Source organism: Watersipora subatra, chromosome 4 (genome assembly GCF_963576615.1).
Source record: "Watersipora subatra chromosome 4, tzWatSuba1.1, whole genome shotgun sequence".
In the NCBI taxonomy this organism is placed as follows: Eukaryota; Metazoa; Bryozoa; class Gymnolaemata; order Cheilostomatida; family Watersiporidae; genus Watersipora; species Watersipora subatra.
Genome location: NC_088711.1, coordinates 980,881 through 1,005,159, shown reverse-complemented (window position 1 = coordinate 1,005,159; position 24,279 = coordinate 980,881). Strand labels below are relative to the sequence as shown.

Genomic DNA, 24,279 nt, shown 5'->3' with positions numbered 1-24,279 from the left:
ACATAGCCAGCTGTAAAATAATCATTCTGTCTCATTTTTGACTTAAGACATACTTGCATACTCATCATATTTAGTCATGTTTAGTTCAGCATGATATTAGTCTATTTACCTAGCCAGGGTCCGGCTCATTGAGTGGGTGGGCTATTTGCCCCCCTCCTCTCCTTTCCCCCTTCTCTCTTTTCTCCTTCTCAATTCTTTTTTGGAGGAGGGGAAAAGAGAGAATGGGGATAGGAGATGGTGGCAAATAAAGCCCTGATGGCTCATGATTTGTGTGCAACAATTCATAGCTTTTATAGTTTTAATCTATGATGGTTATCAGATATTATCACAGAATTGCTTTAGTTTACTGGATTATGTATTCAAAAAGGTTTCTATGTGAAAATAAATGTGATTTTGTCACCCTCTCCTCATTAGCTCCATTGTTAACAACAGTGCAGTCAAGCGTGAGGTACAATACAACGACGTTACGTCATGCTATTTAAGTCTGACAAGGCAACTGTTGGGAATAGCTATTATTGGCCAATCTAGGTTTATATATCTATGGATATTTCCAATAGTAGATTTGCAACCTAGGCCAGTGCATCTACATAAGCTGATTGGTCAGCATAGGTCAGTAGGTCAATGTACGTCAGCAGATCAACATAGGTCAGCATAGATCAGTCGGTCAGGCACTAACGTTGTTGAGTAACTGACTGTAACATCTAAATGCTTTAAATTTAAATTGAAGACATTTGTGGTTAATGTTGCTGAAGTAAGGGCCAGTGTTCCACCTCATGACTTCTCCAGTCATATGGAATAACCTGCGGCCACTTGGCTTCTCACATCGCACACATCTTACTGCCCCTTCTCCTTCCAGCATGTCTAACAGCATATCACAATACTTCCACTATAAGTTTCTCGTTCTTATTGCCGCGTGTCTAACTCAGTTTCTACGAGGAGCTCTTATATCAGGGACGGTTCAAGTCTACCCTCTCTATTTCAGTGAGAGATATGAGGAAAATGTTGTCTCCGCTACTATAAGCCCTGTGCAAATGGCGGTGTCATATATACTAGGTAAGTTCCAAAATTTGATTAAAGCGCATAATCGTTCAGATTATGTATAGATAAGGCAAATAATAGTGGCAAAGGTTATCTGGGTCTTATCTAGAGTAGGAAGGCTAAGATAGTTGTTTGGTTACAGCAGTCTAGCTAATATGAAGTGATATCAGCATTTTTTACTTGCCCTTGTGTGTGTATAGTAGCTACAGTGTTTACCTGCACTTGTGTTTATATAGTAGCTACAGTGTTTACCTACGCTTGTGTGTATATAGTACCTACAGTGTTTACCTGCACTTGTGTGTATATAGTAGCTACAGTGTTTACCTGCACTTGTGTCTATATAGTAGCTACAGTGTTTACCTGCGCTTTGTGTATATAGTAGCTACAGTGTTTACCTGCACTTGTGTTTATATAGTAGCTACAGTGTTTACCTACACTTGTGTGTATATAGTACCTACAGTGTTTACCTGCACCTGTGTGTATATAGTAGCTACAGTGTTTACCTGCGCTTGTGTGTATATAGTAGCACAGTGTTTACCTGCGCTTGTGTGTATATAGTAGTAACAGTGTTTACCTGCGCTTTGTGTATATAGTAACTACAGTGTTTGCTTGCGCTTGTGTGTATATAGTAGCTACAGTGTTTACCTGCGCTTGTGTGTATATAGTAGTAGTTACAGTGTTTACCTGCGCTTTGTGTATGTAGTAGTTACAGTGGTTTAAGTTAATTTCACTCCTGACGCGGCAGAAAGGGAAATGAATTGGAGGGAGAAATGTGAGTTGAATGTTAACTTTATGGGTCAAGGATGTTTGAATATGGTTATAGCATTAACTCGCATAATTATAGCGTATGCAATCCGACAGGCGGAGTTACTACTGTCCTATTTTTGAGCCTATAATATAAAGCCTACTTAATATTATAGCTCTATTATATAGCCTTATTTTTAAGCCTATAAACGAAAGCAATAAATGTTAATTAAATGATATGGTATAACATAGAGTAGTCTAATGTACAGCAATATAATATAGCGTAATATTAATACTATACATACAGTACGTAGTCTACTATACATACAGTACGTAGTCTACTATACATACAGTACGTAGTCTACTATACATACAGTACGTAGTCTGCTATACATACAGTATGTAGTCTACTATACATACAGTACGTAGTCTACTATACATACAGTATGTAGTCTACTATACATACAGTACGTAGTCTACTATACATACAGTATGTAGTCTACTATACATACAGTATGTAGTCTACTATACATACAGTACGTAGTCTACTATACATACAGTATGTAGTCTACTATACATACAGCATGTAGTCTACTATACATACAGTACGTAGTCTACTATACATACAGCGTGTAGTTTACTATTAATACATCTGTATATATATATATATATAAATTTCAAAGTCCGTTGTTCAATCTGTCCCGCTATAGTTATTAAAATTTAGGAATGAAATATCCGCTTCATACTCGATTTTATCTCGGGTATCCCGTTCACCAGGCGATAATCTTACCAATTGGGCTACACAGGATGCAATGAATTTATTAAGGGATATGAGTCATTATGTGGTTAAAATACGCATAGCACTCTGAGCTATGCAGCATCAATAAAGCTTGCTCTCACGGCTCTTATTAATAAGTTTAATAATACAGATAGTAGCGTATTCAAATTAGTCATTGCCAATGTGTCAGGCTAATGGCAAGTGGCAGGCAACTACGTTACTGGTCACTGTTTATACGCTGTTTTTAATACTCGGGCAATGCCGGTAATTTGGCTAGTACCAGTATATTTAGTCTATCATACAGACACAATTGCATAAGGTGATTGCGAGTTAGATCATCAACAATTTGGAGCAACAACTTATCATACTAGTAGATAACGTTTTATCACCCAAAAAAATATAGTCACATTCACAGTTACAATGATCTCTCCGCAGCAGCATACTATAGTCTCAATATATCAACAGCTTTATATGTATAATTATTAAACCAAGTGAAATTAATATTTGAGGTCAAGTGCATTGAGTCAGACATGACTTACAATTCATAACTTAAGTAGAACAAGTACATCTTAGTGCAAACATATCCTCAAGTTAAAAGTAGTTTTAAAATTTTTAGAATTGAATAGGCGGGTCAGCTTCAGTCTTGAATTCGTATGCTAACAGACGCTCGGCCAATTCCAATGACTGAAGTTCTGAAGTTTTTCAGTTCAACAGTTAGATTTTTCAACAGAGACTTGAAAATTAGTTTCTTATTCTAATAGTCAGGCAGAATAAAATCTCAAAATATTTCTTGCCAAAGGAACGAATGTTTCAATTTTAAATGTATTCAGTAGGATTTGTGCTCTCAACAGTGTGAGCAGTTCTAAAATTGGACAATAAACTCTTTGAACAATTCTATTCAATTAAAAGTTGTTGGCTGAATGCCAGGTAATTATCAAGTATAAATTGTAATCATTTTTTATGTATCCTCAAAGGTGCTGATAATAAGAAAAAGGCACAACACGAAAGGCTTGGAATAGTCCGCTGATGGTACTAGTCTAAACCGTAATTGAAACCCTCCGTTTCATCCTGCCTATCCAACTGCTTACAACTGAATCATATCCTATCAGCTGAGTCTTTCTTGACCTTTTGTCTTAAACCCTTCTTGTTCAATCAGATCCTTGTTAAAGACTCCACTAGTTCTTCTTTATATTTTTATAAAATTTACAGTGTTTCCCGCTATGCTGCTGTGTCACAAGTTTGGCCCAAGAATTGTGCAGATGACGGGGGCAACTCTGGCTTGTCTCGGACTTCTTGGAACAGCCTTCACCAAAGAAGCTTGGCAAGGCGTAATAACCAACTTTATTTTAGGAAGTATGTTTATTCTATAAAAACTACCAAAGCTTTTTAACTTTTGTTGGTCATTAATGCGTTGCTTCATCTTTAGCTCCCTGCTCTCCTGAGTATTATAAATTCCTACAGCAGACATACAAGTACAGAGAGAGAGGAAGCTAGCTATTTCATCCATTGCTATTAATGAGCCGTAGCCGTGTTTGTTTGTTTGTTGGTTTCTTTTCATCATAAGAAATTGATCTGTTCATTGATTTATAGCCACATTGTTAGTAAAGGTATTTAATATGCGAGTGCTCAGAGAAACTGACAGAATGGTGAGGTATAGATGACATGGTAATTAATAACACAGGCAAACTCTCGGGTTAAAGACAACTGGTCTATGCGTAAATAGTTGACTTGATAAAGATAAGTTAATTTTATATTAAGCATCTGAAAAATATTTCTAGCCACCCGTAGAGCTTATTTAGTTCTGTTTTATTTTTAAGAAGCTTTCTCCACTAACATATATATAGATATACCCGTATATATAAGTTAATCGTATTAATTTAGTAAGTTTATTTTATTCATTTGAGTTTACTCGGCTTTTACACATAAAAAACCAACAGATATTTTTGCGCTTGCAAAATAAAATTAAATATTTCTGAAAATATTGCTATAGTGAAATAACAAAGCAAAACTTAAATAGTGTAGAATGTAAGTTGGTAATGTAGGTCATAAGTTTGTAATTTGGGTCATAGGTTTGCCAAACAGCTCATAAGTTTCAACATTGGGCATAAGTTTTGCAATATATGTTATAGGTTTGTAATATAAGTCACAGGTTTTACATTAAAGATCATAGGTTTTACAATATGAGACATAGGTTTTGCAATATGAGACATAGGTTTTGCAATATGAGACATAGGTTTTGCAATATGAAACATAGGTTTTGCAATACGAGACATAGGTTTTACAATATGAGACATAGGTTTTACAATATGAGACATAGGTTTTGCAATATGAAACATAGGTTTTACAATATGAGGTATAGGTTTTACAATATGAGACATAGGTTTTACAATATGAGACATAGGTTTTACAATATGAGACATAGGTTTTACAATACGAGACATAGGTTTTACAATATGAGACATAGGTTTTACAATATGAAACATAAGTTTTACAATATGGGACATAGGTTTTACAATATGAAACATAGGTTTTGCAATATGAGACATAGGTTTCACAATATGAGACATAGGTTTTACAATATGAGACATAGGTTTTGCAATATGAGATATAGGTTTTACAATATGAAACATAGGTTTTACAATATGAAACATAGGTTTTACAATATGAGACATAGGTTTTACAATATGAAACATAGGTTTTACAATATGAGACATAGGTTTTACAATATGAGACATAGGTTTTACAACATGAGACATAAGTTTTATGATATGAGACATAGGTTTTACAATATGAAACATAGGTTTTGCAATATGAGACATAGGTTTTACAATATGAAACAGGTTCTACAATATGAGACATAGGTTTTACAATATGAAACATAGGTTTTACAACATGAGACATAAGTTTTATGATATGAGACATAGGTTTTACAATATGAAACATAGGTTTTGCAATACGAGACATAGGTTTTACCATAGATATAGTAAACCCTAGATATGCGAATAATCAAAACAAGTGAGGCCTATAATTAGCATGACGCAACGTCATGGTGATGTGCAAAGCGAATCAGCTGATCTATTAACTCCTATTGACTTAGCACTAAAGACTGCTCAATTTTTCCATAGTTTGTGCATCTGAGACTGCATATTTTATTGAAAATATGTAAAACTTTTATACAGTAATACTTCAACTTACGTGTGCCCTAACGTATGGGAAACTTGAGATATGAGCCAGCTTTCAAGCAAGTTTTAGCACTAACATACGAGCCATGTTTGAGATACAAGCACATGAGTCAGTTGCCAAGTATGTCGGAGGTGTTTTATGAGAACAGCATCACTCTGTATTTTTCAACTGCTCATATTATACTTTTGTACCATGTTTTTTGTGTGCGATTTTCAGTGCTGAATTGTGTTAATTAAAAGTACCGTGCGTAGACCGAAAGTTTGCCAGTAAAAGGATAGATAATGCAAAGAAAAAGTGAATGATAACAATTGATATTAAACGAAAAATTATTGAAAAATATGCAAAATATGTATGCGTGATTGAGCTAGCTCAGCAATATGACAGAAATACATCCACAATTATCAAACACAAGGATTATATTCATTGCATTTAGTTTGCAAAAGGACTAACCATAGTTTCTAAACGACGCAGCGATCTTCATGACCGCTGATAGAGAGACTGCTCAGGCTTTAGATAAAAGACAAACAATTGGCCGGTGACGGCGTAACTGAAACGATGCTACGTAAAAAGGCCGGTGCTATCTATCAAGACTATAAAAAATAGACATTCGGACAAGTTGGCTAGTGGTCGTGCATTAATCCTTGGTGACGACACCTGTGTTCGTCCTGATCGCAACACGTTGAAAGGGCAACAAAGGCAAACGTCCTTAGATAGGTTTCTCTTAAAACAGCCGGCTGGTCGTGAGAGCGAAACAAAATTAGCTAACCAGCGAGAAATTTAAAACTATGAACGCCGAAGAAATTTTAATTACGTTAAGTTAAAGATTAAAGTTTGCTTTTAGGTTTGCTTTTAAGTTTGTCTTTTAAGACTTGGATAAAATCCAAATTGGTCAATGTCAGCTGTTGTAATGAAAGATAATTTATCTCTCCCTCTCTGGCAAATGCTAGCGTTAGCTGCTATTGTATGTATTTAATTTTACATTTTAATTAATCACATTTCCTTGCATTATTTTTTATTTGTTGCTTTTTGAAAGCATGTGGTAAGTTAGGACAATAACCAACATGTTCTTTCTGTTACAATATATTGTTTTGAGTGTTTTATTTGCATTTTTAGAGTATGGAAACCAATCAATATATATTTAATTGTTCTATATATAAATAAATTGCACCAACATGCGAGTAAGTTGACATGCAAGCTCATTCTCTGAACGCATTAAGCTCGTAAGTCGAATTATGACTGTAATGACTTTGGATGAGAAAGGCAAGAATCTTACACACGTGGTAATGAATAATACCAATGATTTAGAAGCTTCTATATCATTGATAATACAAAGAGTGACCAAATAGAAATTAAACTAATAACAAACTAATGAGTCAAATGAGATTTAGAAGCAGTTACGCTGGACCACTGTATTAAACACCCATTAGACATGACTGAAAATAACTAGACAAGATAGTTTTTGTCTAAGGTTGGTTGAACTAGATTCCTGCTTTGAAGCGGCATAGTGTATTCTGATTTTAGTATAGCGATTTACTATAGTTTTGAGTAGACTGTTGGCATGCACTGTACATGTAAAACCTTGATTGAGGTTATGTAATAAGACATATATGTTATTGTCTGTGATGTTACTTGTTTAAAAGCTCTCTGTGTGATACAATAGCTCTCCATGTGTGAACGTAGGCACTTTTCTGCAGCAATACATATTCGGCCTATCAATCTGGTCACCAATCCTCCTCTGTTTTTAACTGAGATTAGGATTATGTCATCACTATTTCTACTTCCCACTACTTCGACATCGGTCAAGAACTTGATACACTCATCACATTTGAGTTAAAAAACAATCCTCATCACCGAACTCCTCATCTTCACCTTTCTCAGCTTTTGTCGCTTCTTTCTTTTTCTTTCTAGCCATCCAGATCAATACAGTTAACATTGGGATGTGGTGTGATATCTGCTTTTATGAACAGTGCTCGAATTGCAGATCTAAAGCACTGCACATCCGGGTTATTGTTATAGCCACCCTTAGATCGTATTGTGGAAAACAGAATCTCAATGTGATCCTGGTTGATCTTAAAGGTTAGGAAGTAGTTGATGTAAGGGTAGTTGCTGAAAAGATATTGAGCAATGCCATGTACAGATTTGGCTGCTGACTCAAAACCAATGACTAAATGATGATGATTTTCCTATTATTGTCCACTAGCAGCTTTCAGCTTGGTGTCCTTAATCGGCATAGATAGCTTATGATATTGTTGAGAACTTCTTGTTTTGAGTTGAAGTTTTGTTTTGTTATGGGCAATTCAGGATATACCTGGGGTGTTGTGGTCTCTTCTGATGACATTTCACTAAGAATTCGGTCTTATTGTAATGTTTATGACTTAAAAACTAGCGTGACAAGCGTGCTCCCACTACTAAACTCATTGCTCAATTGAAGGCTTTGATGCTGTGATGCACATCACTACGACGTAACGTCGTGAAAACAACAGCCAATTATAGGCCTCACTTTTGCTCCATTATAGTGATAGCTATTCGCCAATCTAGGGTTTACTATATCTATGGGTTTTACAATATGAAACATAGGTTTTACAATATGAGACATAGGTCTTACAATATGAAACATAGGTTTTACAATATGAGACATAGGTCTTACAATATGAAACATAGGTTTTACAATATGAGACATAGGTTTTACAATATGAGACATAAGTTTTATGATATGAGACATAGGTTTTACAATATGAAACATAGGTTTTACAATGTGAGACATAGGTTTTACAATATGAAACATAGGTTTTACAATGTGAGACATAGGTTTTACAACATGAGACATAAGTTTTATGATATGAGACATAGGTTGTACAATGTATGACATAGGTTGTACAATGTATGACATAGGTTGTACAATATAGGACACAGGGACACTGCGAATTTGTTCTGACACGTGTCAAGTCATAAACGTTTTACAGATTTCCAATGGGTAACTAATAAACATATTTAGGGTAACCAATTCAAAGATCAGTTAGACTCCAATAAAATACCATGGAGTAGATGCCAAGACTGTTTTTCGCTGCCTCCTGAGCTTGCAATTGTCTGCCTCTTTTGTAGGTGGAACTGCTGGTCTGATCGCTGCCCCATTCTCTGCAATCTCTCTTTATTTTCCTGGCTCTAAACAGCTGTCTGCTACAACATGGCTGATAGGGATAGTACTTGTAGGCACCATGCTCGCTCCAAAACTAGCTATCGGTGAGTGCAGATGTTTTTACTGATTGTGATTGGCTGTCTCACCATCCAACTAAATGTTGTTGTTGAACATTGTAGTGAGAATTACATTGTTAGCAACAGAGGCAGCTATGATGTCATCAAGACTGATGCGTTACCTAATATCTTGTGTCAGTGAGAGAGGAAGTAGTGAGATTTAGTGTATGTCACATCTCTGACCTGTAAGAATCCTTTCCATGCTTTGAAGAGACCACAAGGATGAAACCTGCTGTAAATTTTGATTTACTTTGAAGGTCTCATAATGAAAAAAGTTGGATTCTCTAACAGTTTCATAATATCATCAGCGCTTGTATTCCTTGCTGTGCCAGCTGGAGCCATTTACCGACCAATTTCTCTTGATGAGAACTCTGAGGAGATCACTGATAAACCAGCGTCTTCACCTCGCTTTTCTCTTAAAATCCGAGGTAACCTCCATCAGCCACTCCTCTCCTACATTGTCTCATTTGATACTTGTACTATATTCTCCACCATGTGGATGGATTGATGAATGAAATAGCATTATGAAAAGCTCGCAATGAGCTGTAAACATAGTTATTCTGCACTCTGAGTTGAGTGACCCTGTCAACAAGAAAAACAACTTTAATAGTAACAGCATTAGACTTTAATTGCTCTTTGCTTAACATCTATGTCTATGTTAATAGAGGCGTTCTTTATTTGTGCTGCTCTAGAATATATTTAGCGTAAATTAACAATTGAGATTTGTATTTAGTATATTATTATATTAAAGTTGTTAAAGTAATAATTACACTATTGTATTAGAGTTATTTATTATATCACTATATTACTATTATACTAAGTAAATGCCCGGCGTTGCCTGGATAATAAAAGTCTTTGCACAGAAAATTTATTTTTGTTTAATATGTAACAACAGTAACTGTTACCATTCTAACTTTCAAATTTCATATCATGAGGAAAATGTTTCGTGCAGGCCAAATAAATTGAGAAACAAAATGAAACAACTATAAAAGTGTTTAAATGTAAATGTGAAATAATTAGTAAGTAATAGCGAAATTAAGGCGGTTTTGCTACGACTACAATAAAAGATGATTTGATAATGATACAATTACTACGAACTGAGAAAACAAAATAAAAACCCTGAATATGTTGAATCAATAATAACAATTCGTGCATAGAAGTGTGTGTCTATGAAAAAGGTTACTGTTGCAGCAGAAGCTATTCATCAAAACTTTGAATACGATGACACTTGTATCTCTCGACGCTGGTACAAACGTAAAAATGAGATATCGGACTGTCTTTGTCTGACCAAATAGAGAGAGAATGTAGAGGCTACTCTTAATTAAAATTATACTACTGTCCGCGTGAAAAGCATTAGCCTTTACCGAGTTAGCAATTAAACCTTGGAAAAAACCGGAAATAGAAAGGAAAACACGAAAAGTCATTGTGTTTCATAGAGTTAACAGAGTTCATAGAGTTTCAATTGATGTCATTAAGTGTGTGCAATCAAGAACAGTGTATACAGTGTGTGATAAGATCGACAGAATTGTAAGAACAGTGTGGGTTAGTGGCTAAATGCTCGGTTTGAAACTTGTGGTTGCGATATTCGTGAGTTCAAATCTAGTGGAATGCGAGCTTTTAATTCCAAGATTTTAATAGCTATAGGTGGACATACTGAAGTAGACAGACGCGCAAACACACCCATAGTCACACATGCACACAAACTTTAAGATATATATATTATCATTATTATATTAGAGTTATGCTACCATAACACATAGGTCTTTTTAAAGATTTAGAACTTTTCTTGTAATTTTCACTGGTGAAAAGTTATGACTATCATAACTTTGCTACAAAGGAAGCTGCAGCAACAGTCGATATCATTCACTTTTAATAAAAGTGTCACATTCAGAGTAGTCTTAGATCAAACTTGACAGCAAATCTACACATTTGAATTACTCCTTTTATGTATGAAAATAAAATAATGAAACATTCATGCTCTGAGTCAGTGACACGTTATTGGTATGCTCAGGTATATTTTTACTCGACTCTCTTAAACTTTGCTTGCTTTGCTTCCTCCCGTTTCTGAAAGATGTAGAGGCTTAGTTAATACAATTATACGATATTAAAGTCTAGATTTACCTCCTCCTTGAGTACCTCTACAATAATACCAAACCTCTTTTCTATGAGACTTGTTAATAGGTCTGTAGTTTAATAGTCGATAGTTAATAGGTCAGTAGTTTAATAGTCAATAGTTAATAGGTCTGTAGTTTGTTAGACGATAGTTAATAGGTCTGTAGTTTATTAGTCGATAGTTAATAGGTCTGTAGTTTAATAGTCGATAGTTAATAGGTCTGTAGTTTAATTGTCGATAGTTAATAGGTCTGTAGTTTAATAGTCGATAGTTAATAGGTCTGTAGTTTAATAGTCAATAGTTAATAGGTCTGTAGTTTAATTGTCAATAGTTAATAGGTCTGTAGTTTAATAGTCGATAGTTAATAGGACTGTAGATTAATAGTCAATAGTTAATAGGTCAGTAGTTTAATAGTCAATAGTTAATAGGTCTGTAGTTTAATAGTCAATAGTTAATAGGTCAGTAGTTTAATAGTCAATAGTTAATAGGTCTGTAGTTTAATAGTCGATAGTTAATAGGTCTGTAGTTTAATTGTCAATAGTTAATAGGTCTGTAGTTTAATAGTCGATAGTTAATAGGTCTGTAGTTTAATAGTCGATAGTTAATAGGTCTGTAGTTTAATAGTCAATAGTTAATAGGTCTGTAGTTTAATAGTCAATAGTTAATAGGTCTGTAGTTTAATAGTCGATAGTTAATAGGTCTGTAGTTTATTAGTCGATAGTTAATAGGTCTGTAGTTTAATAGTCAATAGTTAATAGGACTGTAGATTAATAGTCAATAGTTAATAGGACTGTAGATTAATAGTCAATAGTTAATAGGACTGTAGTTTAATAGTCGATAGTTAATAAGCCTGTAGTTTAATAGTCGATAGTTAATAGGTCTGTAGTTTAATAGTCGATAGTTAATAGGTCTGTAGTTTATTAGTCGATAGTTAATAGGTCTGTAGTTTAATAGTCAATAGTTAATAGGACTGTAGATTAATAGTCAATAGTTAATAGGACTGTAGATTAATAGTCAATAGTTAATAGGACTGTAGTTTAATAGTCGATAGTTAATAAGCCTGTAGTTTAATAGTCGATAGTTAATAGGTCTGTAGTTTAATAGTCGATAGTTAATAGGTCTGTAGTTTAATAGTCAATAGTTAATAGGTCTGTAGTTTAATTGTCAATAGTTAATAGGTCTGTAGTTTAATTGTCAATAGTTAATAGGTCTGTAGTTTAATAGTCGATAGTTAATAGGTCTGTAGTTTAATAGTCGATAGTTAATAGGTCTGTAGTTTAATAGTCGATAGTTAATAGGTCTGTAATTTAATTGTCAATAGTTAATAGGTCTGTAGTTTATTAGTCGATAGTTAATAGGTCTGTAGTTTAATAGTCAATAGTTAATAGGACTGTAGATTAATAGTCAATAGTTAATAGGACTGTAGATTAATAGTCAATAGTTAATAGGACTGTAGTTTAATAGTCGATAGTTAATAAGCCTGTAGTTTAATAGTCGATAGTTAATAGGTTAATAGTTAATAAAGGGAGCGAGTGGTACTGGAGACTTGCCAGCACCTTCAGCATCAAAGCACTTCAAAGTGCCAGTATAATTTCTCACCAAGTAATAGTATAAATGAAGATATCTTTAGTTGGAACTATTTGGAGTTTGATGCTAGCATAGACCTATTAACTATACTATTATAGTTAATAGGTCTATGAATGCTAGTAACTAGGCATATATTACGGCTTGCCTCTCTAGTCTCTGTCTGTTCTTTTTTATTGCCTTTAGCGCGCAAGCAAGGAGTGTTTCATTTGGATCACTCAACTACAACAAGTGCAGAAAAAGAGTCAAGTGATACAAAATCAAGTTTTGCTGATCAACCTACAAGCAAAGCAAATTCCACTGATCAGCCCATGACTGTTATAAGTTCCACTGATCAAACTATGACTAACCTAAATCAACTCGATCAAGCCACTTGCAAGAAATTGCCAGCACACTGCATCACCCTGTAAGGAAAAGGAGAGTACAGTTTGTCTGACTTTGTGTCAAGGGAGCAAGTGTTGTTATGTATAACAGAAATAATCTGACTTAAGTGTCAAGGGAGCAAGTGTTATTATGTCTAGTAGAAAAAATATGACTTTAGTGTCAAGGGAGCAAGTGTTGTTATGTATAGTAGAAATAATCTGACTTAGTGTCAAGGGAGTAAGTGTTGTTATGTATAATAGAAATAGTCTGATTTAAGTGTCAAGAGAGCAAGTGCTATTATGTCTAGTAGAAATAATCTGAATTATTGTCAAGGGAGTAAGTGTTGTTATGTCTAGTAGAAATAATCTGATTTAAGTGTTAAGGAAGTAAGTGTTATTATGTATAGTAGAAATAATCTGACTTATTGTCAAGGGAGTAAGTGTTATTATGTATAGTAGAAATAATCTGATTTAAGTGTCAAGGGAGTAAGTGTTATTATGTATAGTAGAAATAATCTGACTTAGTGTCAAGGGAGTAAGTGTTATTATCTATAGTAGAATTAATCTGACTTAAGTGTCAAGAGAGCAAGTGCTATTATGTCTAGTAGAAATAATCTGAATTATTGTCAAGGGAGTAAGTGTTGTTATGTCTAGTAGAAATAATCTGATTTAAGTGTTAAGGAAGTAAGTGTTATTATGTATAGTAGAAATAATCTGACTTATTGTCAAGGGAGTAAGTGTTATTATGTATAGTAGAAATAATCTGATTTAAGTGTCAAGGGAGTAAGTGTTATTATGTATAGTAGAAATAATCTGACTTAGTGTCAAGGGAGTAAGTGTTATTATGTATAGTAGAAATAATCTGACTTAGTGTCAAGGGAGTAAGTGTTATTATGTATAGTAGAAATAATCTGACTTAGTGTCAAGGAAGTAAGTGTTATTATGTATAGTAGAAATAATCTGATTTAAGTGTTAAGGGAGTAAGTGTTATTATGTATAGTAGAAATAATCTGACTTATTGTCAAGGGAGTAAGTGTTATTATGTATAGTAGAAATAATCTGATTTAAGTGTCAAGGGAGTAAGTGTTGTTATGTATAGTAAAAATAATCTGACTTAGTGTCAAGGGAGTAAGTGTTATTATGTATAGTAGAAATAATCTGATTTAAGTGTCAAGGGAGTAAGTGTTGTTATGTATAGTAGAAATAATCTGACTTTAGCGTCAAATGAGTGCAACTTAAAACATAGCACTTCACTCTGGCATGTGAGCTTCTTTTTGATTAAAGCTTACTGTCAAGGTGTAGCGATTATAATGAACATGTACAGTGTAAATGGGCTTGTGTAACTCCTTACAATTAGTATATAAAATTGAAGGAAGGTTATTCTCAGAAAACATGTAAGAAGACTGTTGTGTCATGTAAGAGGAGTGAAGTATCATGTAAGAGGAGTGTAGTATCATGTAAGGGGAGTGTAGTATCATGTAAGGGGAGTGTAGTATCATGTAAGGGAAGTGTAGTACCATGTAAGGGAAGTGTAGTATCATGTAAGAGGAGTGTAGTACCATGTAAGGGGAGTGTAGTATCATGTAAGGGGAGTGTAGTATCATGTAAGGGGAGTGTAGTATCATGTAAGGGGAGTGAAGTATCATGTAAGGGGAGTGTAGTATCATGTAAGGGGAGTGTAGTATCATGTAAGTGGAGTGTTGTATGATGTAAGAGGAGTGTAGTATCATGTAAGAGGAGTGTAGTATCATGTAAGGGAAGTGTAGTATCATGTAAGAGGAGTGTAGTATCATGTAAGAGGAGTGAAGTATCATGTAAGAGGAGTGTTGTATGATGTAAGAGGAGTGTAGTATCATGTAAGGGGAGTGTAGTATCATGTAAGGGGAGTGTAGTATCATGTAAGGGGAGTGTAGTATCATGTAAGGGAAGTGAAGTATCATGTAAGGGGAGTGTAGTATCATGTAAGGGGAGTGAAGTATCATGTAAGGGGAGTGTAGTATCATGTAAGGGGAGTGTAGTATCATGTAAGGGGAGTGTAGTATCATGTAAGAGGAGTGTTGTATGATGTAAGGGGAGTGTAGTATCATGTAAGGGGAGTGTAGTATCATGTAAGAGGAGTGAAGTATCATGTAAGAGGAGTGAAGTATCATGTAAGAGGAGTGTAGTACCATGTAAGGGGAGTGTAGTATCATGTAAGGGGAGTGTAGTATCATGTAAGGGGAGTGTAGTATCATGTAAGGGGAGTGAAGTATCATGTAAGGGGAGTGTAGTATCATGTAAGGGGAGTGTAGTATCATGTAAGTGGAGTGTTGTATGATGTAAGAGGAGTGTAGTATCATGTAAGAGGAGTGTAGTATCATGTAAGGGAAGTGTAGTATCATGTAAGAGGAGTGTAGTATCATGTAAGAGGAGTGAAGTATCATGTAAGAGGAGTGTTGTATGATGTAAGAGGAGTGTAGTATCATGTAAGGGGAGTGTAGTATCATGTAAGGGGAGTGTAGTATCATGTAAGGGGAGTGTAGTATCATGTAAGGGAAGTGAAGTATCATGTAAGGGGAGTGTAGTATCATGTAAGGGGAGTGAAGTATCATGTAAGGGGAGTGTAGTATCATGTAAGGGGAGTGTAGTATCATGTAAGGGGAGTGGAGTATCATGTAAGAGGAGTGTAGTATCATGTAAGGGGAGTGTAGTATCATGTAAGGGGAGTGTAGTATCATGTAAGGGGAGTGAAGTATCATGTAAGGGAAGTGTAGTATCATGTAAGGGGAGTGTAGTATCATGTAAGGGGAGTGTTGTATGATGTAAGAGGAGTGTAGTATCATGTAAGAGGAGTGTAGTATCATGTAAGGGAAGTGTAGTATCATGTAAGAGGAGTGTAGTATCATGTAAGGGGAGTTTAGTATCATGTAAGAGGAGTGTAGTATCATGTAAGGGGAGTGTAGTATCATGTAAGGGGAGTGTAGTATCATGTAAGAGGAGTGTAGTATCATGTAAGGGGAGTGTAGTATCATGTAAGGGGAGTGTAGTATCATGTAAGAGGAGTGTAGTATCATGTAAGGGGAGTGTAGTATCATGTAAGTGAAGTGTAGTATCATGTAAGGGGAGTGTAGTATCATGTAAGGGGAGTGTAGTATCATGTAAGGGAAGTGTAGTATCATGTAAGGGAAGTGTAGTACCATGTAAGAGGAGTGTAGTACCATGTAAGAGGAGTGTAGTATCATGTGAGAGTAGTGTAGTATCGTGTATATGTTTTTAGACTAAACAGTAAAACTGAGATGACAGACGTGGGTGATTTAAAAAGTTTCACACCAGATAAAAAGCCGAAAAAAGAAATGGCTCAAAAGGTACTGTAATAAAATTTATATTTTCAGCAATGACTTTGAAGCTATGAACTTATAGTATTTTGATCAGTTGCGATAAAAAATGCATCGTGACTCTTTCATATAGTGATATCGCTGTTGATCACATGCAGCGGCAGCAATCTTTTACACACAGTCATTCTGCAGTCTTTCACAAATAGTAAACTCAGTCTTTCACACACAGTGATAGCACTGTCTTTCATGTACAGTAATACTGCAGTTTATTATGTATAATACAACTAGAGTATCTCACATAAAGGAGCCCCACAGCTTGTTTTAAGCACTAAACTCACAGTCTTACAAGGTTCTACGAAATCAAAGTTTATTCTAACTGCTCATATTTCTCAGCTTGCTCTATTTAATGCAAATTCTTTTTGTCTTTGCAATAGACATACAGTTGAAAAATAGATTTGAATGTTTTTATGTATAATTTTCCTATGTTGGGGACTCTACCGCTACAGACCTAGGGTACACCTTTTTGTTCTTTGGATTTCTTCATTGATCTTTATTTCAACCTCAAAATGATCGCTATGCATGTGCGACTAAAACAGCTTCATTTTCTTTAGTTTTGCTTTTGCCCTCTTGACTCTGGTGCTACATTACTGCCGATTACAGAAGCTCTCCGTATCGTTCTACTTTGTTTGACATCTTAACATCTGTAAGCGATAAGCTGTGCCTGAGAAACACAGTAGTTGCTAGTCAGACAAAGGAGTAGATATTGTAGAGAGTCAGAGAGTAGTTGCTAGTCAGTCAAGAGAGTAGATATTGTAGAGAGTCAAAGAGTGATTGTTAGTCAGACAAGGGATTAGATATTGTAGAGAGTCAGAGAGTAGTTGCTAGTTAGACAAGAGAGTAGATATTGTAAAGAGTCAGAGAGTAGGTGCTAGTCAGACAAGAGAGTAGATATTGTAAAGAGTCAGAGAGTAGTTGCTAGTTAGACAAGAGAGTAGATATTGTAGTAAGTAAGAAAAGTTTAAAACTACAAATATTTTCAACATTTGTATCTCAAGGTTGGCTTTACATATTTATCCAGCTTTGAACAGTAATTTTTGAACTCAATTGTTATAATAACAGTACAATAACCCCTCCAACATCTTGTGTCGTAGACAGTACAGTAACCCCTCCAACATCTTGTGTCGTAGACAGTACAATAACCCCTCCAACATCTTGTGTCGTAGGAATTGTCTGATAAAATGAAACCAGATGAATCTCCCCATCTTCCGCCAATAGAAGCTCTAGACTCGTCAACTGAAGAAATTTTGACGTCTAATGCAGGAAACAAAAAGCATGTCATGCGTATTCTTTGTACTAACATCAAAGTAAGCACTCAGTTACACTCATGCACTCACATAAATGAAAGCTTTTCAAGTTTTCAATGTGTCGAAAAAAAACGTGTGTTGAAAACTTGTCAAGTTTTGATCAAATGTTTCTTTTTCGACACATTTACACGGTCAACAATCTACAGAATTGCGTGTATAATTGACCTGAGTGAGCCTTTTCACCTACATTCTTTGTTTTGTTTTGAAAAAGGAATATTCTTGAACTCCGAGGCACCAAGACAAGTTTTAGTAGGCTAATCTCAAGGCCATTTAATTAAAGGGTGCATTCAGATGAGTTTTACAGCCACTTTTTAACTGCAGTCAAACTTCAAGATATATCAATCCGTTGCAATATTTGCAATGCATGTAAAATTGGTTGGTGTTGGAGCAGACCTTCCTGTAACAATACATGTTAATCTACTTACGTTGTTGCGGAGCTGAAAAACAATGATGAATATTTCAAGAATATGTGTGCATTGCAAAATCACTTAATTATATAAAATATGTAAAAAAGCCAAATATAAAAACTAAATAGCTAAAATAATATTAACAACAAAGAGGTTTGTTTGAATTGAACTGATGATTCAACAATGGATGGGATTGATGCTTGAGGGAATAATAAGATGATATGGTGTAATTTACTCAGACCATATAGTAGTGTAAATAAACTTGAGGTAAACATTCTATTATTTGTAAGTTTTTTTTAGATGTCTACCAGCTAATTTACCTTTACAGTACATGGTACTCCTCATAACTACCTATCATAGTACTCCTCATAACTACCTATCATAGTACTCCTCATAACAACCTATCATAGTACTACTCATAACTACCTATCATAGTACTCCTCATAACTACCCATCATCGTACTACTCATAACTACCTATCATAGTACTACTCATAACTACCTATCATAGTACTCCTCATAACTACCCATCATCGTACTACTCATAACTACCTATCATAGTACTACTAATAACTACTTATCATAGTAGTCCCCATATCTACCTATTATAGTACTCGTCATAACTACCTATCATAGTACTCCTCATAACTACCTATAATTATAGTACTACTCATATATACCTATCAGATGAATAACTGGTGATACACTTGCAGGCACTGAGTGTTTTGCTATCTACCAGTCTGATCTATTGTGGCTATACATCTTTTTCTGGGATATTGGGAGCTTTCGTTACCAAGCAGTATCACATTCACATAGATAGTTACACTAACGGTGAGTATTGTAAGTATATAATATTAGGTCACATCTGCTAGTAGGGACTAAATAACTATGTATACTAGTAGTTATCTACTAGTATACAGAGTAAGAAATTTCTTCTAGTAGTTATCTACTAGTATGGACTAAGTCTATGTATCTTAGTGATCACTTTGAAATATTTAGAACACTTTTGTTCAGATGATTTTTAATGAGAGGCTAACAGAGTCCTTTTTATCCAAGATTAATATCAGTCTAATGTTGTGTGCTGTGACTGAAGCTTCAGAATAAGGTTTTCACAGTTGTCTACACAATGATTTGTCTAGAGCATATGGTGGTTGTTTCAGCTGCCTATTAAACTGTCCCCAGCTCTAATTATATACTGAGTAACATACTAGTCTCATAGTAGCACCAAGTACCAAAATTATTAATGCATAGTGCTGCAGATTCCACTCTTGTGCTTTAGTGGCGTTCTAGCAACAACAGTAACAAAGCGATAATTTCGTGGAGGCTTTGTAATGTGCCTTTGGAAGAAACCTGCTATTCACATAAAAAATTTTGCGATTTTTCAAAAACCCTATGTTGCAAATATAGTCAAGTTTTTCTCCCCTTCCCTAGGAATGATGCTGTTTGGCGTTGGGTTGCTAGTCATGTCTCTTGTTTACATACCCATAACTCATCACGTCTCCTTCTCATCCTGTACAGTACAAACAGTCGCTATATTTGGTATGCTCGCTGCTCAAGTAGCCCTGCTCTGGGAAGTGAATGAAGGTTTGTACTCCAAATATTCCGCTGTTTTTAGCCTTGAACTATCCGAATGCCGGGGTAATAAAATGAGTACCCAATGAACTTGAGTAGCTTATCTCGTAAGCTAGTAGTTTAAACTATTACTAAAACAATAGCCGTGTTTGAAGCCAGCATAATAATCAACTATGTTAGTTAACAACCCCAAGAGCTTTGAGAGTGAGTATTTTAACAGATGTAGTGAATGTCTTCACAATCATGCATCGTTACAGTCAATCAGACATTGTAGTGTAGTGGGTTAATCGCTGGACTGTAGTCCTGGAGGTTCTGAAATCAAATGCAGTGTGATGGAGATTTTCCAATCCCTGATTTTAATCGCTATAACTGGGCATAGTGACAACACATAAACAAACTATTTATTGATATTTATATATAGAAGTTCATGAAATTTTATTTACCTTAATTTAAATGTGATTTCTACCGTGTGACCATTTCATACTAGAGCCAGAATCAAATACAAATTCCATTCAGGGACACTACCCAGGCATTATCTCAAACTTACGACTGCACTACCCAGGCATAATCTCAAACTAACAACTGCACTACCTAAGCATCATCTCAAACTAACGATTGCACTACCTAGGCATTATCTCAAACTAATGACTGCACTACCTAGGCATTATCTCAAACTAACGACTGCACTACCTAGGCATAATCTCAAACTAACGACTGCACTACCTAGGCATTATCTCAAACTAACGACTGCACTACCCAGGCATTATCTCAAACTAACGACTGCACTACCTAGGCATAATCTCAAACTAACGACTGCACTACCTAGGCATTATCTCAAACTAACGACTGAACTACCTAGGCATAATCTCAAACTAACGACTGCACTGCCTAGGCATCATCTCAAACTAACAACTGCACTACCTAAGCATCATCTCAAACTAACGATTGCACTACCTAGGCATTATCTCAAACTAATGACTGCACTACCCAGGCATTATCTCAAACTAACGACTGCACTACCTAGGCATAATCTCAAACTAACAACTGCACTACCTAAGCATCATCTCAAACTAACGATTGCACTACCTAGGCATTATCTCAAACTAATGACTGCACTACCCAGGCATTATCTCAAACTAACGACTGCACTACCTAGGCATAATCTCAAACTAACAACTGCACTACCTAAGCATCATCTCAAACTAACGATTGCACTACCTAGGCATTATCTCAAACTAATGACTGCACTACCCAGGCATTATCTCAAACTAACGACTGCACTACCTAGGCATAATCTCAAACTAACGACTGCACTACCTAGGCATTATCTCAAACTAACGACTGCACTACCCAGGCATTATCTCAAACTAACGACTGAACTACCTAGGCATAATCTCAAACTAACGACTGCACTACCTAGGCATCATCTCAGACTAACGACTGCACTACCTAGGCATTATCTTGAACTAACGACTGCACTACCTAGGCATAATCTCAAACTAACGACTGCACTACCTAGGCATAATCTCAAACTAACGACTGCACTACCTAGGCATCATCTCAAACTAACGACTGCACTACCTACCTAATTTATGTAAAGATTCTAATCAAATTGATATACTATAAACAAACCTACCACATTCTGACAAACTTGAAAGAAACTGGTAGAATTACATGTATATATGGTATCTGATGCTTCAATCACCTACACATAATGCTACCATTGTTGTTTAAAAGAAGTGGCCATTTGGGATTCCATATATGACAGTTTTTCATCAAGCAAACGGTGATATTTTCAATTGATGTCGTACATGTAGATATGGTACCATATAAGCCTTGTACCTGTTGTATCTCATAAATCCTACCTACATTTAGTACCGAATAAATGTGACAGTCTATGAGTTTGAGATCTTGTGGATCTCATGTAACACCCAACACCTTTGCACTTTCCAGCTCAGTTCAGTGGACTAATGATAATTTATGGAACATTCTTTGGACTGAGCACAAGCGCCACCTATGGCTGTGGTATGGAAGTTGTGCCCTACGAGTACGCCGCCACCATGTACTCCTTTGTATCGACTTGTAACGGAATCGGAGCCCTCCTTTCTCCTTACGCAGCTGGTTAGTTCATGTCTCACATTATTTTTTGTCTATAGGGCTACTATGTACCATACTCATAGAGTTGTCATATACCACACTCATAGAGTTGTCATACACCACATTTATAGAGTTGTCATGTACCATACTCATGGAGTTGTCATATACCACACTCATAGTTGTCATACACCACATTTATAAAGTTTTTATGTACCATACTCATAGAGTTGTCATATACCACACTCATAGAGTCGTCATACACCACATTTATAGAGTTGTCATGTACCATACTTATAGAGTTGCCATATACCACACTCATTGAGTTGTCATATACCACATTTATAGAGTTGTCATTTTACACACCTATAGAGGTTTGATGCACTATATCCATAGACTTACTATCTGCTATACCTATAGAGTTGCCATAATATAACAAATGTGCTGTCACAACTAGTAGTTCTATGTCTTTACCTGTACCTAAAGGTAGCTGTAAGTCACTCTTTCTACATATTTTAGGTTTTAATATTTTTACACAGTTTCTTTGCGATATACATCAGTGAAAACAGCTGCCAATATATAGCAATACGTTGATAGTTGCACTAAACTCAGCCAACGGAGTTGTAATCCCTTGCATTTCTGTAGCAAGATGTTACCGCTTGCTCACTAGATTGGCTGGTTTTAAAATGGTTTTCCCTTTGAAAATCTATGAGGAGCAACTTATTCTTTTTGCTCATAAATATTTAGTATATATTATCATTACTGTTATTATTATTATTGTTGTTATTATTGTTGATACTTTTGAGTGTAACGTAAGTGAGAGATAATATATCAGATTAATAGCGAGTTTTTTTTCATAAAATATTTTGCTGAAAAGAACCTTTTAAATACGCTGAAAAGTTTCATTACTTTTACTAAAATAACTTTTATAGTTCATTAAAGCTTTATAGACAGAGACTGCAATAGGTTGACAGGTTCTTTAAAAATATTATTGTAGCTAAAGGTTGGCATGATGTGACAGGTGTTTTAGAACAATATTGTAAATAAAAGTTGACAAAAGGTGAAATGTGTTTTACAATGTCATTGTAGTTAAATGTTGTCAAAAGATAACAGGTGCTTTAGAATACTATTGCAGTTAAAGGCTAACACGAGGTGGCAGGTGCTTTAAAATGCATGAATTATTGCTGACAACTCAAAACTAAAATCTGTACAACTCCTGGTAAAGTGTGTCTCTCACATCAACTCTGGTGATTCACAGCCTACATTCAAGAGAAGGTCCATGCCAAAGGAGGAATAATGCTGGCAGCAGTTCTCTCCTTAGCAGCTGGACTCACACTTCTGCCTCTCAGTTTTATCAACCTACGCAAGCCAAAAAAGTACGTATCATCCTTTGTGGGACAGCAAGAGACAGTCGTACACACAGGCTTTCGCACAAAATATAGGCGTTATTAAAATGGTGAATGATCTGTGAGCTGGAGCAGTTGATGAAAGAAAGATTTTGTTTTCACAGCTGCTGACGGTTATCAATTACAGTATTAAAAGTCATGGTTTGTATTCACCTTCCATTTCTGTCATATTTAAATGCCAAGGCAGAAAAGCAGTGGCACCTGCAAAGGTTCAATTTGATTTTAGTGTGCATTAATTCAGTTCAAAAGGATTCTTTTGACTCACCAATAAATGAAACTATCTAGCCATGAAGTGGTGGTCTACCTGCTTTAAACAGCTAATATGAAATAATATGACCTTTCATCATCCTTGTCTGAGAGATCTGAGTCTGTTGAATATACAGGCAAGTAACAGTACTAACTTACACATGCATGTATGTAGAGATACAACAGTACTAATTTACACATGCATAGAAATCCAACAGTACTGACTGACACATGTATAGAAATCCAACAGTACTGACTTTCACACAAGTAGAGATATAACAGCACAAACTGGTACTCTACGCCACTCTGCTACATTTTCTCTCTATCCCCACTCTACTGACTCTTAAACTACTACCTACTCTCTCTATCCCCACTCTACTGACTCTTAAACTACTACCTACTCTCTCTATCCCCACTCTACTGACTCATAAACTACTACCTACTCTCTCTCTATCCCCACTCTATTGACTCTTAGACTACTACCTACTCTCTCTATTCCTACTCTACTGACTCTTAAACTACTACCTACTCTCTCTATCCCCACTCTGTTGACTCTTAAACTACTACCTACTCTCTCTTTATCCCCACTTTATTGACTCTTAGACTACTACCTACTCTCTCTATCCCCACTCTACTGACTCTTAAACTACTACCTACTCTCTCTATCCCCACTCTATTGACTCTTAGACTATTACCTACTCTCTCTCTCTCTATCCCCACTCCACTGACTCTTAAACTACTACCTACTCTCTCTCTATCCCCACTCTACTGACTCTTAGACTACTACTTACTCAGCCTGATTATTGGTTTAAAAAGCATTTTT

The 24,279-nt window shown here is 35.5% G+C and overlaps 1 protein-coding gene across 1 annotated transcript; it reads left to right on the top strand.

Annotated features, from left to right (window-relative positions):
* Window positions 1–839: 839 nt before the first annotated feature.
* LOC137392855 (uncharacterized) lies at window positions 840–23,486 on the top strand. The gene is made up of 11 exons (XM_068079191.1): window positions 840–1,053; window positions 3,770–3,913; window positions 8,846–8,983; window positions 9,253–9,423; window positions 12,879–13,098; window positions 16,311–16,398; window positions 17,592–17,732; window positions 18,852–18,969; window positions 19,570–19,722; window positions 21,664–21,831; window positions 23,063–23,486. The coding sequence occupies exons 1-11, from the start codon at window positions 858–860 to the stop codon at window positions 23,254–23,256; spliced, it is 1,731 nt and encodes a 576-aa protein (XP_067935292.1). The 5' UTR covers window positions 840–857; the 3' UTR covers window positions 23,257–23,486.
* Window positions 23,487–24,279: the final 793 nt, after the last annotated feature.

Excerpts from the sequence above, each read along its gene's own strand:
- LOC137392855 (XM_068079191.1), top strand. The coding sequence starts at position 858 with ATGTCTAACAGCATATCACAATACTTCCACTATAAGTTTCTCGTTCTT. Across the intron at positions 1,054-3,769 it reads GGCGGTGTCATATATACTAG|TGTTTCCCGCTATGCTGCTG; the intron begins GTAAGTTCCAAA and ends TAAAATTTACAG. Across the intron at positions 13,099-16,310 it reads CCAGCACACTGCATCACCCT|ACTAAACAGTAAAACTGAGA; the intron begins GTAAGGAAAAGG and ends ATATGTTTTTAG.